The 17,672-nt window shown below is 41.3% G+C and overlaps 1 protein-coding gene across 1 annotated transcript in view; it reads left to right on the top strand.

Moving 5' to 3' along the window:
- The window catches only part of VWA8 (von Willebrand factor A domain containing 8), a 184,488-nt gene extending 171,771 nt beyond the window's left edge, over positions 1-12,717 (top strand). Inside the window, exons 43-45 of the mRNA XM_036379175.2 lie at positions 6,741-6,839; positions 8,008-8,246; positions 10,565-12,717. Coding sequence (XP_036235068.1) covers positions 6,741-6,839; positions 8,008-8,246; positions 10,565-10,673 — 447 coding nt within the window. The 3' untranslated portion in view covers positions 10,674-12,717. The remainder of the gene's footprint in view (positions 1-6,740; positions 6,840-8,007; positions 8,247-10,564) is intronic.
- Positions 12,718-17,672: the final 4,955 nt, after the last annotated feature.

Here is a 17,672-nt window from a genome sequence, read left to right as displayed (position 1 = left end):
GTGCTACAATCTTCTTTAGCAGTAATGCTTTCTTGCCCTTAAATTTTATTAAATGGAACATGTTGCAGAATTTCACACAAATTTGAAACTATAGTTTTGCTCCCAAAGTCACTACATTCCTGAAAACATAATGAAAATATGCTGGGTAGAGAGTGATGCTGTGTAATCCAATTGGAGGAAAATGCTGTAACCATAAGCTTCTACCTTAGCCCAGAGAAACCACGTAGGAACTAAAATGTAATTTAAAAAATAATTGGAAATCAGGGCTTTATTGGTTCTGCTGTTCATGTATCTCCTGCTCACTGATAATAGAAAAGTTAAGGACAAATATTTACAGTGGCAGTGCAATTATGCAGCATGATTTGTGTAACTTGGTAAATCAGGCATATCTGAGCAACACAGATATGACTATGGCAAAATGCAGGATCATCCACGCAGAAAAGTAGTGGGCACAAGGATAAACATCCTATACTGTGGTGTAGTCAACATGGTTATGAAAAGGGAAGTAAGGTATCTATGTGTGTGACAAACAAGGTTGGTTGGTTGGTTGGTAGAGTCTCTTCAGCCAAAAGCAATTGACAAAGTCCCTTGGCAGAGGTTTTTGGGGATAAAAGAGAAATCCTTTAGATAAACAAAATACTGCTAAAAATGTAAGAAACATCCTAAGTGGTCATTTTTTAGTGGTGGAGCTGTGGGGGATCTGTGCCATGCTGTTCTGTTGTTCTGTATATACATGAGTGATCTGTTAAAGGGAATGAAAAGGTGACAAAAGTTGCTAAATATATGAAGCTATTTGAGAAAGTAACAAGGGAAATCCAGCTACAAGAAGTTGGATAAGGACCTAGCCATGAATGGTGACTGGGAAGTAAAATGGTAGGTGATGTTTAGTGATTTTCAATGTAAAGTATTGCAGGTGGAAGAAAATAATTTCGATCTTAAGTACACAGTGAGAAAGTCTCAGCTTTCTGTTAGTCCTCACTCCCAGCTATAGACTGGTGCCCAACAAAGATGTCTTGTAATTATGTTGTGGGGCTCTTTGAACACTCTGTCCTCACAAGCTGTCAAAAAAGTTAATAGAATGTTCTAAACTATTAACGAAAGAAGAGAGAAGAAAGGAGAATGCATGAGAATGTTGCTATAAACATCCATAGTGCATTCACTTTAGGAGTAATGTGTGCAATTTTGCTCCCCCATCTCACAAAAGTTCTTGTAGAGATGAAAAAGAAAAGAGGGTAACTAAGATTGCAAAGGGTATGGAAGTGTCCCTGTACAAGGAATGACTAAGTAACTAAGCAAGTTACTTAGTAAGGACTGCTCAGTGTGGAAGAGAGAAAAATCAAGAAGCTGATAAAGCCTTGACTAAAACAGAAATGGTGACCAGGGGACAATTGTTCATTCTGCTCTAATTTTGAGCAATAAATTATTTTTCATTCACACAGCTGAGGAAGATGGCTTAGAAAGTGACAACACTGGAAAAGGATGTAACACAATGGCAGATAGCCATTTGTCCTTGTTTCCAGTGCAGCTCTGAAGTTGAGAACCCAGAACCCTCAAGTGCATGCTAAAGGAATGACATGTAGAACTTGACATGCAGCCAGGACACTGTGGAGAATTAGTTAAGATCATTACAAACTCACTTCAGTTCTGTGACTTTAAAATCTATGGGTCAGGCTTCGGAGAGCAGGAGAGGCAGTGATTTTTTCAAAATATCACTGACTCTGTTCTGTTCAACTCTTGACACTTTGCATGGTGCTGCTCATTTTTCTCAGGACAGAGCTGAAGGTTTGGTATGTCTGCAAAAGTAGCACACATTTCTCATCTCTAAGAGAGAAACCATTTGAAAAAGAACACACGACTCTGTAGTGTTCAATTAAAAATTTGCAGTTTATCACTTTTTTATTTCTTCCTTTCCTTATTCTCTTCTTCCCTGTTTTTATAAAAATAGACTTTTTTGGCCTTCAGATAACCTGCTGTTATCTGTTCCTGCTGTAGCCCCATCTGCATGGCTCACAACAACATGCTGCAGATTTGAGGGGAATCTTATGAAACATGTGTTGAACCAAGGGGATCATCTAGCTTGTTAAGCAAAGGGGATTTACACAGTAAAGTTCTCTTCAGCTATCTAACTGCAGTGCAGACTTTGGAAAGCAATTCCTGGCTTTTGCTCAGGATGACCTTTCTGATGGTGCTTGGTTGCTTCTCTGCTACATACAGTTTTGAATTAATCAGATGGGCTTTTTCTTGGCTGTTTTATCCTACCCAGCTGAGCTTTCCCCATGGGTTGTACCCCTTGGTATCAAGGATGATGTTGATTGTCTCATGATCTTAACAGCACTGAGTGAAGGTAGAAAATAGTTTCTTCTTGCCTTCTTATACAGAAGAGCTGAGTATTGGGTATGTGACTGCACCAAGCAGGTAATGAAGTTACCATTTATAAAGTCAGACAAGTACAGCAGGTATTTTTCAGCTTTTTATGCTCATGTGGGACATCCTCCCTACTTCCATTTCCCATAAGTGCAGGTAGTGAATCATTCCTTGTCAAGGGGAAAAGAGGAGGCCCATCTTCTGAACATCCCATTTTAGGTGCCAGTTGTTTGGCAATGCACAGAAGTTCTCTTTTTTTATCTGAGGTAGTACTATGTCTGTCACAAACTGTATGTTTTTATATCATCCCCAGTTACTGTTATATCATCCCCGTTATGTGTGATTTGCACACATAATGGCAGATTGAGGAGGCATGTCCAGTAAATTATGCAACAACAATTTTATGAAGCCTTAAAAATATTGTGATTCAGTAAATAGCATATTATGTAACTGGTAGGAAAAGCCTGAATTGTTATTTATAGCTATATTAAAGGGATATTGAAGATTTTATATGCCTCTTTTAGCATTCTGTGTTTGTAAAATTTACTATAGAGGCAGCATTGCTAATTCAGGAAAAGAAGAAATGGTCCACATGTTTGGCAGAATAGTTATTTTAAATAATAAACAAAAGGTTTAAAATCAATTCAGAAAAATAGAATGTTCGGTGTTGTCCAAAGAAGAGATGAATTTATAAAGATCTAGCCCTCCAGCAGAGTCTAATTCACACTGCCTTTTACATTCAGCACACATCTTCTTTCAGCTTTTTAAATGCTTTCAGAAATGAAACCTTCTGGCATGGCAGCTGCAGAAGACAAAGTCTTCCATGTTACCCATTTTAGGCAGCAGCAACCATCCATTCAGTGCAAAATGTGGCAGTGGAACAGAGATTGTATTAACCATTTCCTATGGAAAGAAACCAACAAAATGATGCTATTTCGAGATGCATGTTTACATGTTGTGTACCCTGAATAGAGCAGTCCTTGTCTCAGTGTACCTGAGGCTATTAAAAACAAGCTCTGGTGTACCACGATAATATATTATTTCGATTAGGTTGCACTATGGCAAATATATTTTGCTTCTGGATTTGTCCTGAGAGCCTTTGCTTGCAATTTCGTAAAAGACAACCGAAGTCAGTTTCAAGTAGGATTGTATCACAGCTTTTCTCTCACTTGTAACTCCATCCACATAAATCCTCCTTAGGGAATTTATGGAGAAAAAGCATTAGATTGGATCCCTGCTTTTAAAAGGCCCTTCTTCTGTGCTCGTCTTTAGCTACTGGAAAGGAAGGAAACTGGTTTTGACAAAGTCTGCATGTGCCTGCATGTGTTGGGGTTGCAAGTTGACCAGGACTGAGGAGCTGTCTGCACCTTTTCTTTACAATGAGTGCACCAAGGAAATATGAAATCACTAAGGGTTCGTTTACTAGAACACAGATCAGGAGGAGGTAATAATTTCCTGCAGGAGAGATTTTATTTCTTTGCTACTTCAGAGGGAGCTTCTTTGCTCCAGTTTTTCTCCTCTCCCAAACTCTGTTTTCCTAAATTGTGACATATTCCATACATTCCCCTGGGCAAACATGTCTCTTTTGTCACCTCTAGAACTTTGCTGTGAGCCTCCCCCCTCCCAGGGAGTGTCTCCCAGCCTGCAGTCTTATGTTGATTTAAGTCAATCCAAGTCAGTGCAGCTACATTCCCTTGCTGTGAATTCATCCAGCCTCCCAGTTTGGGGAGCTGAGCTTCCCAAAACCAAACTCACACTCATTCGATTTTGGCTACTCCTGGTCCTTGACTTGGCTTCCAGAGGGATCAGAGGACCATGAGGACCAGCACATGAGGGCTGTTGACCTCAGCTCCTCTTTTCCCCAGCGCAGCAGGATCTCACTCTGTTCAGGAGGCCCTACTTGACCCAGAATGCAGCAGTCAGGATGAATCAAATAGCCACTTCTTCCCTGCTGCCTCACCAAACCTTTTGAAATCACAAATAGCATAGTAAGCTGTCAGCAAAGAAACAAGGAAACTGATAACATCTGCTGAAGATAAGCACACGTATCGTATCGGGTGCATGCATGGGCACACACAAAGAATAATAAGCAGCTCTCTGAGCAGGGAGCAGACAGGACATGATGTTCCCAGGTGGATGCCTTTCCATGCCTGCAATAGTTTGTTCAGGTCATTTCAGCCTCGCCTTGCCTGTAACCAGGTTGTCTGTTCCCGCCTTGTGCAAGAATGTGGAGGGGGCCCGCTGTAGGGTCAACATCTAGGGTTTCATCAGGAGATACAACAATTCCCCTTACACAGGCTGTCACACTGAGTTTAAACTCACACTGAGATGAAAGCTTGGTCTGTTACTAGTGTATGTCAAGAACCACAATGATATTCCCAAACAGCAAAGTTTGGCTTATTCCCATGAACTCAGTATGGCAGAGCTGACACAAGGACAGCCAGTGGGAGACATCCAGGAAGGAGCCCTCTATGAAGGGATCAGCCTTTTTACACAGGAGAATGGCAGCATTTTGCTTTACATAGTTAGTTTGTTGATTTAAAAGTGATACTGAATGCAAAACTGCTCAGCAGAGGATGTCCAAGGTTTCATAATTAAGAGCCTACCCTGAAGATGTGTGGGCATTTCTGACATTGCATAAGAACCACGAGCACTGTATATTTTCTGCTCCATTAAACCTGTGCTTTATTTAGTTCCTCTGATTTGAATAGTCTCTAATTTTTAAAACAAAACTCATGCACACGTTCCCTGTGTGTGATTCAGATTTTATTAAGCAGGATATATTCCTGTTTTATTTAGGAAGCATGCTGTATGTAACCCCAACATTATTCTCAAAATTTGTATATTTTCATTTGCCATGTCTTCATATCCATAGAGTCTGAAGCATTATTGGTGATAAGAAATAGGTTTTGAAGAGAAAGTATGTGGCAGACAGCAAGCTTTAGGTGAGGCTTGGTACCAAATACTAGGCACGTAAGAGTTGAAGAGAGCAGAAATGGGAAAAGCCAATGGAGCAGAAAGAAATGGGATTGTGTGGGGACTAGATTATATAAAGATTTCCTAGGGGAAGGAAATCTGGTTTACATGGGGCTGTCATAAAATGGTCTTACCTTGGGTGAAATAATCTGCAGTATGTGGTACATTTGGTCTTTAACAGAGCGAGGTGTCACCTTTAACAGTGTTGTTCCAGCTGCTCTAGCTTTCTTTTGATACATTTTTAAGCAAATTAGTGATGTGGAAACAAAAAGAGCTTTGTCTGTAAAGACTGCCATTTCTCCTCTCTCTAGGAGCTGACTTGTACAAAATAAAGTGTCTTGCAATAGGAAAGAAAAGACAGAAAAACTATGAGGAATAGACCTGCCTTTTACCAAATGATTATGTGGGAATTAGGGATGGTGAGCCCAGCAGGAACCTGTAACAGTACTTGAAAAAAAGAAAACAGAAAGGTAAAATACTGCATCAGAGCTCCCTGTCAGGCAGAGGGGAATACAGGCATGTTCATGTTGAGGAATTGCCAGCTCAGGTCTCTCTGGGCTCAGATTCTGTACACTGTACACTCTTGCTTGGTGTAGGCAACTCTTAAATCCGTTTTTGTCCTGCTCATGAATTCTCCCTGGGGTGGCTGCCACATCCACAACACAAAGGGCAGGTCAGGACCTTGCCATAACTCAGCTTGTCTTGATTTTCATGTAACAACAATGAAGCTCTCACATGAAACAGAGGCCTTTGCAATATTGCTTTATTTGTTCACCAGGATATTTGAACTATTGTGGTTCTACATGTCAGTTTTGCAGCATCTCACAGGAGAATGATGTGCACACTATCTCCTTTGAAAACATACAGGGGCTCTTGGAATTCACTTCTCCACATACTTTCAGCAATGGCTTTGATCTGTTATGCACAAAAATAAGGAGTGCTGATTTTCAAGGGGATTTGTAATACTTCTTTTTTCAGAGCAGAATGAGGTCACCAAAAAGATTCATCAAACATAGGAGCTACTCTCAAACAATGTGCTTCTTGTTTGTCAGACTCAAGAGGATGAAAATTGCTGCTTTAAAAGAAATACATGGACAATGTGAGAGGGCAAGGTCTTGATCTTACACATCACCACTCTGCAGTTGGTGGGATGATGTGAAAAACAGATCATGGAAATAAGGAACTGTTCCTTAATTTCATTATTTGGCAATTCTTTCCTATGTTTTCATGTCCGTGAGAAATTGCAAGTAGTTCCCTTAAACAGCTCATAGACAGAAACAGGGAACAGTATTTGGGGTCTTCTGTTGAAAATCGCAAATTGCCTTTGATCTGTCTTATGTCATAGTGAGCCAAGGGCCATTTGTGACTAACAGGTGACTGATGATGTTTCTTTCTTGTAGTACGACATTGTTGGACATTCGGGAGATGGCTTCAACATCGCCTTGGTTGGGAGTGACAAAGTTCCCAAGAACAATAAGCAAAGATTAGAGATTCTTAAGGTAAAATTGATGCTGGTAATTAAAGATTTTCTGATTGCAAAGATAAAATTGTAGGCAGGTCACAGAATACAAAACATGAGGATAGTAAAATAAAGACAAGAAAGCAAAAATCTGTGTATTTCCTTAAATTTATACAGGACCTTATAGAGACATGGCAGAAAACAAATTGTGCCAAAATAGTAGAAGCTGGGTATACCTTATTCTGGACTTCTACGCCCTAAATGTGTCATTTTGACTTCCTGTCAAAGGATAGGGGAAGTTCCAGAGATTATATGGTGATAGAGATAGCTCTGCCCAAATCATGTGATATTATTAGAGCACAGTGACTCATTCAAAACTGCAGAGGGATCCCAGGTCAGTGATTTAGCGTGGTACCTTCAAGAAGTAATGCATCACAGTAGCATTGGGAAAATGTGTCAGTGCTAAATTGGAAACATGTTAAATCACAATGGCAAAGTGAATGTATTCACCAAAATTTTTCTATAGTAGGATGAAGAAAAACTAAGTATATTGTAGGATTTACGTGGTTGGCAGCTTGATAGGCTGGAAGCATGTATCTGAGCTTCCTTCAAAAACTAGTTTTGAAATAGGTCCTTTGGTTAGAAGAACCTGATTTAGTAACATCTAAAATTCCTGGCCTTCTACATAGGTAACAGCTTCATTGATGAATATGGTGTATTTGTTTTGTAACAGCTCAAACAAAATGTTTTATCATTTTTAAATGTGACTGCCACTGTCAGGAATCAGATATTTGATAATAACTAAGACACTACTAGGATTTGGAAGTCCAGTGCAAATTAGGAACATGCAGGAGCTGTTTGCAGCATTAGGAACCTGTTTTCTTCTTAAAATACATAGGAATGTATCTACTCAAACTGCAGCTGACCAAAGTATTTTACCTTCCCTAAGGCCCAGTCTAATTAGGTCCCTGTGTGGGTTTTGATTGTTTGACCAACTGGCATTTTTAAGAAGTGCTGCCTGTCTTAAAATATGACATATTATGTACAAAAAGCTGCATCTTCTTTTCTATCTGGAGCACTGTCTGCATTTCTGATGGATCCCCTAATCCAGCAGTACTGAATATTGACTCCCTCCTGTGCTAGCTGAAATGAATGCTTGTTCCTAAAGTCATCTGACGTGTTTCCACGTGGTTATGCTGTGCACACAGACCATGCATGCCCACGCCCAGTTCTGCATGAGTGGAGACCATACCTTGGAAGGGACAGAACATGCCATTCGGGAAATCGCCAAGGAGGAGGCGGACGAATATTTTGTTATCGTCCTAAGTGACGCAAACCTAGAGCGTTACGGGATCCCGCCAGCGAGGTTTGCACAGGTCTTGACCACCAACTCTCAAGTCAATGCTTTTGCCATATTTATAGGATCCTTGGGAGACCAGGCAGATAGGTAAGTGTTTGGTTTATGCTTAGTACTGTTTGCTTTCAGTCAGCATAAATCTAAATTATGCTTTTATTGCAGTGAGTTGCCCATGCTGTTGTTCTGCGCCAAGGTTTTGGTCAAAGTATCATAAAATCATAGAATGGTTTGGGTTGGAAGGGACCTTTAAATATCATCTGTTCCAACCCTCCTGCCATGAGCAGGAACATCTTTCACAACTTCTCTGGATGACCTTTGCCAGTGCATCATCACTCTCTGTTGCAAAAATTTTTTCCATATCTCCAGTCTAATCCAGTCTAAATCTACCCTCTTCCAGTTTAACATCTTATCCTGTCATTACAGGCCCTGGTAAAAACTCTTACTATGTCTTTATGAGCCCCTTTTATTTATTGAAAGACCTCAATAAGGTCTCCCTGGACTTTCCTCTCCAGGCTGAACAACCCCAACTCTGTCAGCCTGTCTTCATAGCAGAGATGTTCCATCCTGCTGACCATTTTTGTGGCCCTCTTCTGGACCCACTCCAGCTCCAGGTCCATGTCTTTCCTGTGCTGAGGACCACGGAGCTGTACACAGCACTCTAGGTGGGGTCTCAACAGAGTGGAGTAGAGGGGCAGAATCACTTCACTCACCCTGCTGGCTGTGCTGCTTTTGATGAAAGAAAGCCAGGATACACTTGGCTTTCTGGGCTGCCAATGCACGTTGACAGGTCACATGCGAGTTTTCATGCATCTTTTTTTTACTATTTTCATTATTAATGTACTGGAGAGAAGCTGTAGCTCCTGAGTTGTGGCAGGGAGGAGACTGGCTTGTGGATCCTGCAGATATCCCTTATAGCCAGCAAGTTCAGAGCATCCTGTGCATCCAAAAGGAGCAGCTGATGCCATCATCCTCCTGCTGCTGGATGTTCACTATACCCTTATGTAATGTCACCATGTAATCATAATAGTGCCTTTGTTATTGCCCAGTATATGGTCCCAGTGTGTGCAGGCCTAAGAAAAGAGATTAAAACAAAAGATGCTGGACTTAATTTGTCTTCCAAACAGCCAAAGGTTTGACTCAGATACACCCCTTGTGTTAGAGACATAAATTCTTTGGAGTGTCTGAGACAATATGCCTGGGTTTAGGTTTACTACATAATTTCACTTTAAAATGTTTGGGCACAAGGGGAAAAAAAAGAAATTCTGTCCTAAGTGTTCTTTCAGGTTCCACATCCACTGAGGACCAGTACCTGCAGCAAAAAGCTGGTATAGCCACAAATATCAACAGTGTCTTTTCTGTTTGAGTCTTCAACTAGAGGAGAATGAGAGAAATCTGAAAGGATGTTGCCCCTCAGTAGATAACTTTAAGCAGTAAAGGGTTGAAAGATAAAACAGACACCATGAGTTGTGGCTGCAAGTCTGTACAACAGAGCTGTGTTAATCATCAAAACAGAATCAATTTTGAAAGATTATAATTACAGAAAGTCCCTTTACTTTTGATAGGAATTAAAAATAGAAAAAAAAAATCTTTGACCATGTCCTGCTGTGTAAGAGATCTTATAATGGCCTAATCCACTGGGTGTGGAAAATGCACACAGTGCTGTCACTGAAATGCATTTCTATGTATGTGGAAGTGCAGAATTAGACAAAGCCTTCCTGTAACTGCTGTGGGGGAAGGAGAAGGGAATTCTCTGTTGCAGTTTTTTTTAAAACTAATTTTAAAAGTGAGAGTTCACTCACTTTTACTCACTTGGAGGAATAGTATAAAGCAAAATCTCCTGTAAAAAGCAGAGAAAAAATAAATCTCAAGCCTGCTAACTGGACATGAGGGAGCTGGGATTTGTGACATGCATCTAGTTTGACTTTTCAGGGTAGGTTAAGCTGTGAATGAAAATGTGTCAGGTTAATACTGGCAGAAGAATACATTTCCATGTAATATGCAGTGATGTCTAAGAAATATAAAGAGCACAGTTAGAATCATTGCACTTGTTGAACTGAAAGAGCTGTGGGTTCATGGTAGTCAATTTACAATAAGTGTCTTCATTTTCAGTGTAAATCTGTAGCTGTCCTCAGCAAACCATTTGTGGTGATGCCTCATGGGGTCACCAGTACCTTGATTAAAATGGAGTTCTGGCATGTCAGAAAGAGGACATGGATAGTAATCTCTGGAAACACTCTTTGTGTTGCTGAAAGGAACTCTGTGCCCTACCTGCTCTCAATGTTTTCTCCCTCTGTTGCTTTCCCAAACCCTTTAATTGTATGATGACAGCAATGTGAGGAATCCTGTCTTGTGGTAGGGAAGATAATTTGAGGTGTTAATTGTGTTTTGTCCCTCATTCTGCTCCCTAGGCTGCAGAGGACACTGCCAGCAGGTCGGTCTTTCATTGCCATGGATACCAAAGAGATCCCTCAGATTTTGCAGCAGATCTTCACATCTACCCTGTTGTCAAGTGCCTAAGCATCACTGGTGTCACCAGGTGTGAACTCAAAGAGGAAACCCACTCCTGCTGGAGGTACAAACCCTAAAGCTGAGGATAAACTCAATTATTAATAAAATACATACCCTTCTTTAATCAGCCAAGCAACCACAATCTACATGACGGCCAGGCTGTAAATTTCCCCCCAGAATCTCTCAAGCGACTCAGCACATTCAAAGAGGTGCAGCAGGGCAGAGAATGGCGACAGAATGAATGTTTTTCCAGAGGGACAAACAAACAAAGGACAGTCTGTGATCATTCCTCTGCCTGCCGTGTTGCCAGCACTATGGAATCATCTCATCCTGTTTGATTAAACACAGTTCACTGGGATTTGGTAATCCTGTGCAAGGCAGATCCAGGCAATCTGTGTCAGTGTTTCGTGTGCATATGTTTGAATGGGTGGTTAACTCCATCTCTGATTTAAACAGGGCTGCTCTTGCCAGGCAGGAAATCCTTCCTTCCTTCCTCTCCTGTTGCTTTCTTGTCTTGATGGGCATCAGAGCTTCACCCTGAGGCTGGGAACAATGGAGCAGTTTGGAAACACTGACCATCACATGTAAACATTCATTATCTGATCAGGCACCGTGCTCCAAGTTGTCAGAGCTAGAGAAAGTGGCTGTTAAGAAGTAAAAGAAAACAAAAATAGATTGGTTCACTTCTGCCTATGAAAAATAAGGAGAAAGGTTCAAAACACTCTTAAGAACCCAAGAGGCAGCATTTCCAAGAAGGAAACTTTGCACAACTCCTTTGCACAGCTGGTGATGCTGCACCCACTGCACTGTTACACAGAGTCCCTGAGATGGCCTCAGCACATGGGGGTGACTCTTCAATCAGGAGACAAAAAGGTTACTAGTGCTTTGCTACAGCACGTTCACCATCTGGTTTTTTTGCGGCATTTGAAAGTTAAACTGGAGGAGAGATTTAGGCACAAAAAAAATAAGTTATTTTTTATAAAGGAAGAGGGAAAAGTGTTTTAGCAAGATATCTGTGTTAGAATGTAGTTAATATCCCAGTTAGTTGTAAAGACTTACTTTATGATTCAATCAGTTGGTGTTTGGCTTGTCCCATGAGGTGATAATTCCTCTTTATCTACTAAAGAAGAGCTATTTTGTAGTTCTTTGGGAACAGTGGAATACTCAATGAATTGAATGTATGATTTAATTAAGCTGGTGCGGGGGATGTACATCATAACTGATACTAATTAGAGAGTAACTGAATAAAAGAACATTCAGGAAGAGTGATTATAAAAATCTGAAGGAGGAATTGCAATTCTTTTAATTTTTCTCTTAGTCCTGCACTTGATCAAGCTGCACCTTGAGCAGTATCTTTGGAAGAGAGGAGGCAAATTAATTTGGTCCCATTAAATACAACCATTGGTGTTTTAAAGGGTCCAGCTTATGGTGGTCATTCTCTAGTCCATCAATCCTGCAGCAAAAATCTTTACCAGAGCATCAAAAACGTTCCCTGCTTAGGATGAATTTTGAAGCCTGGTCAGCATTCAAACTCTTTATGACAAGAGGGGACGGAAGACATTTTTCAAAGTCTTGTTAGCATTGTTATGATAACTATATATGTGAAAACAAAGAGATTGAAGATGCAGTTCCTGTTTGGAATTGAGAGGAGAAGGTTGAGAAGGTTATCCCTAGAGGGACAAATGTACATGTAGGCACATACACACAGATGCTGCCACTAAGGGGAAGTGTGCTTCAAAATAAAAATATCTTGGTCCTGTAAACATATAATGAGATACTAAATGCAATAAAGAATTGAAATAGTGGTAAGGCTCTTAATAAATGTGTGTTTACATGGAAATTCCTTTAGCATATCTGCCTTTATTGCCAGAGTCCTGAAAAAAAAGAACCTTTTTCTTGCAGTTAATTAACAGATGCACTGTACACTTTCTACATTACTTGTGTGGATAAATTTTCTCACCTTACATTTAAATACAGTAAAATACTGTTATCTTTATCATAAAAAAATAGTGCTATTTAAAGGAAAAACTATGATAAATCCAGTTTTAAATCTTTTGTGTGATTATGCCTCTAAACTACACTTCATGTATAACTATCATTTACACTTACCTTTCATTGCAGTTTTCTTCTTTCTGTAGTGTTTGGTTTTATCTTTGTTCTAGGAGATGTCTGTTGAGTTCCAATTCTTGTTGCTTGGGCCCATAGGATACAACCATGTCCAGGCCAGGCATGGCCATGAGTGTGGGTGGGAGTGGGTGGAAGTTCTAAACCTGCCCTCTTTCAGTTTCAGGCCATTCTCCCTTGTCCTATTGCTACATGCCCTTGTAAAAAGTCCCTCTCCAGCTCTCCTGAGCCCCCTTTAGGTGCTGGAAGGTGTCCCTGGAGCCTTTTCTTCTCCAGGCTTAGCAGCCCCATCTCTCTCAGGCTGTCTCACAGGAGAGGTGCTCCAGCCCCCTGACCATCTTTATGTCCATCCTCTGACTCACTCCTCCAGTCTGTGTCCTTCCTGTGCTGGGCCAGAGCTGGATGCAGCACTGCAGGTGAGCTCTGTCACGAGTGGAGGGGAAGAGGCCCTGCAGAAGATTTTGAGAGAAAGGGAGAAGAAATGAGTGAAACTTTTTTAAATTTTCAGTTCAGAAGGAAAGGGTTTGGGTTTTGGCTTTAATAACATTTCATTGCAGAGCATATTTGACCTGACAGTGTCTCTCTAAATCATAAAAATTCAGGGCAAAATTTTCCCCAGGCTGTACATCTCTCACCTGCTCTAATGCCCATTGCTACGCCAGGGAAATCAAAGCAGCAACTGTGCTTTTCCCTATCTCACCAGGACTTGCAGTGTTGTTTCACTGCTCAAAAATTCAGCAAACACTCCTCTTTCGCATTCCTGGGATTTGCAGAGCTTCCTAATATGCATTTATTTTTAATTAGTGGAATGCTTAAGAGTAACATGGCTTTGTCTGCCTAACAGCAGCACCGGTGGCTGCTCTCACTGAAAAGCAGGCACCAGCTTTGTGTGTCACTCATCCCCTCTGAAAGCATGTTAAGGTATTTTTCATCTCTTCTCACAGTTTAATAAGGCACTTTTGCACTCATCAGTTTTTATGGAAAGGCACTGTTTCAGCAAATGAATAGAGCTGCCAGTTGGAGCAGGGTCTGACCTATAACTAATGCTTTAATAGCATTAGTCACATCAGCAGTAGTTATTTTAATTACCTCTTGTAATGCAGATTTTGGTCTAATTCTGTTTCTATATGTAATGTGTTCATACCCACTAGCCAGCTAGTTACACTACACAGTCACTTTTGGGATTATTATTTAGCTTTGGTGCAAAAATTAAAAATAAAAATAAGAAAAGAAAACCAGAAAGTCCAGCCAGATGAGATTTCAATCAGAGCAAATGCAGGCACTGTCTCACTCAGGCATGTCAGATTGTTTACAACAATTTGTAGCAAACAAATTCCCCTACAAAAAAATAGCTTGCAAACTGTTCAGGTGAAAGATTTCCTCTTCCAGGAGACAGGCTTTACACCACCAAAATAAACAGGTAATAAATTGCCTCATTCAGAAGTGGTTTTGTTTTTGAGATTGCTGTCAATGTAAACAGCATTGTTACTGAATAAAATGTTTTAAAGTCAACTGCATTTTCTGGGAAATAAGTGTATGTGGGAAGATGGCGGAAGAGATTCAGCAATTCTTCAGGATGAAAGTGATGGTGGGTTTTTTCCCAAAGACAAGGACAAAATTATAAAAAATTAATAACTTAATTTTCATTGCCATCTATTCTCCATCTTTTGACAGGACAATTAAACATATGAAAATGAAAATCTGTTTTTAAAATCTAGATACTTTAAGATTACTCATAACATCCTTAGTCTGAACATCTGTTGTGACTGCATGCAGAAAAATTCTGTGTATCATAACACAGATCTACTACTACACTTGTAGTGTGATCCTAGTCAAGAAAAATCTCATGGCAGTAAATATACTGAGAGTTGGAAATGTAAAAAAAAAAAATCTCAGATATTGACCCTGGTTTTTTCACCCATTAAATACAGTTTTTCTTTGGACAGGCTGAGCTGTGCAAATGCAGGTAGGGCTGGAAACTAGACCCTGACTCTGGTTGCCTGAGGCTGTGGATCCCCACAAGCTGGGTATAACCTGGCACCAGGGTTCTCTCAGTTCCAAAAGAAACATAAGGAGAGAGAGCAAGCAGGAGAAAAAAGGACAAATTCCTCATTTTCAACCTGCTCAGCTTTCTGAGCTGGCTTGACTTGAGCAGCAAAGCAGGATGGAGGTGAGAAAAGCAGATGAAGTAGCCAGAAAGATGCACCAGGCACAGCCTCAGCAGCAGAATGACCCCAGTGCAAGGCCAGGGGAGGGTGCCCAGGGGAGGCACACTGGGCTCACAGAGCAGCAGGGAGGTGTGCCATGCCCTGGCCAAGCTCACAGAGCAGCAGGGAGGTGTGCCATGCCCTGGCCAAGCAGCACAAAGCCAGCCTGGCTGAGGATGGGCAGGCTCAGAGATGGAGCTCAGCTGCCAAGGTCGGCGCCACATCAGAGCCATGAAGGCTGAGCCTCAGGCTTCAGCCCTCCAGCTCTTGTGCTTATGCCTCCTCCTCAGCAACAGGCATCAAATAAAGTTCCCAGGCACGTGCTCAGAACGAATTGAGGCTTGTTAACCTCATGGAACAGTGGCATGGGGACTAGAATACAACATGTATGTTCCCTGCATACAAATTGCAGGAGCTTGCTTGCTTTTTTAATACGTACAAGTTCATTCTAGCACAAGCCAAAATTTACTGGTCCCTGGAACTTCTTACTGCGGGTGGAAATATTCACTCAGCACCTATAAACTAAACACATCTCACAAATATGAAGGAAAGAAAGTTCTTTTTGTATCAGGACTTGATAGAAAGCCCATTCTTAGCAACAGGCTTTTCAGTTCAAATCATGCAATGAATATTTTATATGAGCTTCCCTGGCCAGGCTGAGTAAGATGACAATATTATATGCAGACTGTGGTCTGGAAAAAGTCCACAAATAACATTCATGGTTAGGAAAATGTGTTATACTGCAGGGTGATATGAGGAATGGTGTCCCACAATTTTTGCTGTCGTCATGGCTAAATCATGCTCCATGCCATCTGCACCAACATCTGCATTTCAGCTTGGTTCAACAGCTGCAAGGTCACCTACTTTGGTTTCCAAATTTATAAGTATGAATAAGTTTGAGGTTTTTAAAGAAATGCAATTTGCTAGAAGCAAGCATGCTCCCCTTGAGTGCTGCATTCAGCAGCAGGAAGTGTGGTAGAATTTTGATGCACCAAAATGACCATATATTTTTTTCCATCAGAATTATCTGCAACTGCTCTGCAGGTCTCCTGCTGTCTCCAGCTCCCTTGGGATTCCTCAGGAGCGTAACAGGGAACACTAAAACTCTGTTCTCCTTCTCTGCTGTACTGAGGACTGAGTACCTCACTGCATCCCTTTAGAAAGAAGTCATATAATGTGACCAAAACAGCAAAAGTCAGGGTAGTGATACAGCTGCCATAGTCCTCCTCACTCCTCAGTTTTCTGACATGACCCACTTTCAGTTTGGCACAGTTCCAGAGAGCAAACCAGATGTGAGAGGAAAAGGGACCTCCCACCCATCAATACATTTGCAATTAGGACCCTGGAGAAGGACCACATTTATGTTTAAGCACAGATTTCATGGGACAAGGACTGAGCAAGGGACAAGGGCAGGCACAGATGGGCAAGCAAGCCCCTAGTGAGGAGATGCTCTAAACTGGCTGCCAGCTTGGTGTGTGAGGGCAGCAATTGTGTTAGCAAGAGCAAAGAGTGGAGCCCAGGCTGGCCCAGGGCCATGCTGACCTGCAGCACATGGGTCTGCCACACTGCAGCTGCTACCTGTGTCAGCACTGACCTCCTCTGCTGCTGTCTTCTTGCTTGAAGAGGACAGAGATTGCTTCCTGCTCCTACTGTGATTTCAAAAAAATTGCTGCAAAGGTTGTAGCTGAACACTGAACACGCACTGAACTGATGGAGCAGTGAAATGAGGGCAGTCACTGGAAGTGCTACTGAAAAGAAATTTTAAGAAGTTGCCTTATTCTCACTCATTCTTATATTGTTAAAGTCCCCTCAATTGCCATTGCACTCAAGAAGGTCTCCATGCCCACTAAACAGCAGATTGCCCTCTGTGTCATAGTACATTTAGGACCCCAAAACTCTCCACTCCTCTAGCACCAGCTCAGAGAAAGAATACCATCATCCCCTCAAATCACTCCTCTGTCTGCTTCAAGTAGTACTATAAGATCAAGGAGCCTGTGGGCTCTGGTCTTTTGCAGGCAGGATAGGTTGGAAGCAGAAGGTCTTAAAGTACCCAGGATCTGGATTAACACAGCAGGAGCCCCACACCCCAGGGGCCAAGCCCCCTGAACTGCAGCATCCATACCCCAACATGGGCCAGCATTAATGCTGCCTGTGCACCGGGTGCAGAGAAGTATGAATTGTTTTATTAAAGCTTTAATCACGTGGTTTTAAAGCTCTGAAGTCATTAAGGATTTTATAATGCAATGAAAACATGTCCTTTCTTCTCTGCTTTTTAATTCATCAACTGTGAGTTCTTATCCACATGCGTATCACAGATAAATCACTCAGTAGAACTAGATAGTGACAAAGGACAAAACATCATTTAAATTTAGCATCTTAGTATTAATCCTATACTTGGAATCACAAAATATAAGCAAAACATTTCTATAAATGCATCTGAATGATTTACAAAGCAGCTGAAAGATCATGGTGTTTGGTCAAAAGCAGCTCACAGCCCATTAGCCTTGATATATTTTTAATCATCCTTCCTGTTAGTGCAGCTACTAAGGGGGTATTGACAGGCACATGCACACTCACTTAACACAAATTTAATCTCACCCACTGGCACCTGCAAGTCCTCTCCACGAGACCCTGCACTCCCTTCTCAGCCTCATCCAGATGGTTTGGCTAAAACATT

Source organism: Molothrus ater, chromosome 2 (genome assembly GCF_012460135.2).
Source record: "Molothrus ater isolate BHLD 08-10-18 breed brown headed cowbird chromosome 2, BPBGC_Mater_1.1, whole genome shotgun sequence".
NCBI lineage: Eukaryota > Metazoa > Chordata > Aves > Passeriformes > Icteridae > Molothrus > Molothrus ater.
The sequence above is the reverse complement of the archived record's forward strand: the minus strand, read 5'-3'. Positions and strand labels throughout refer to the sequence as shown.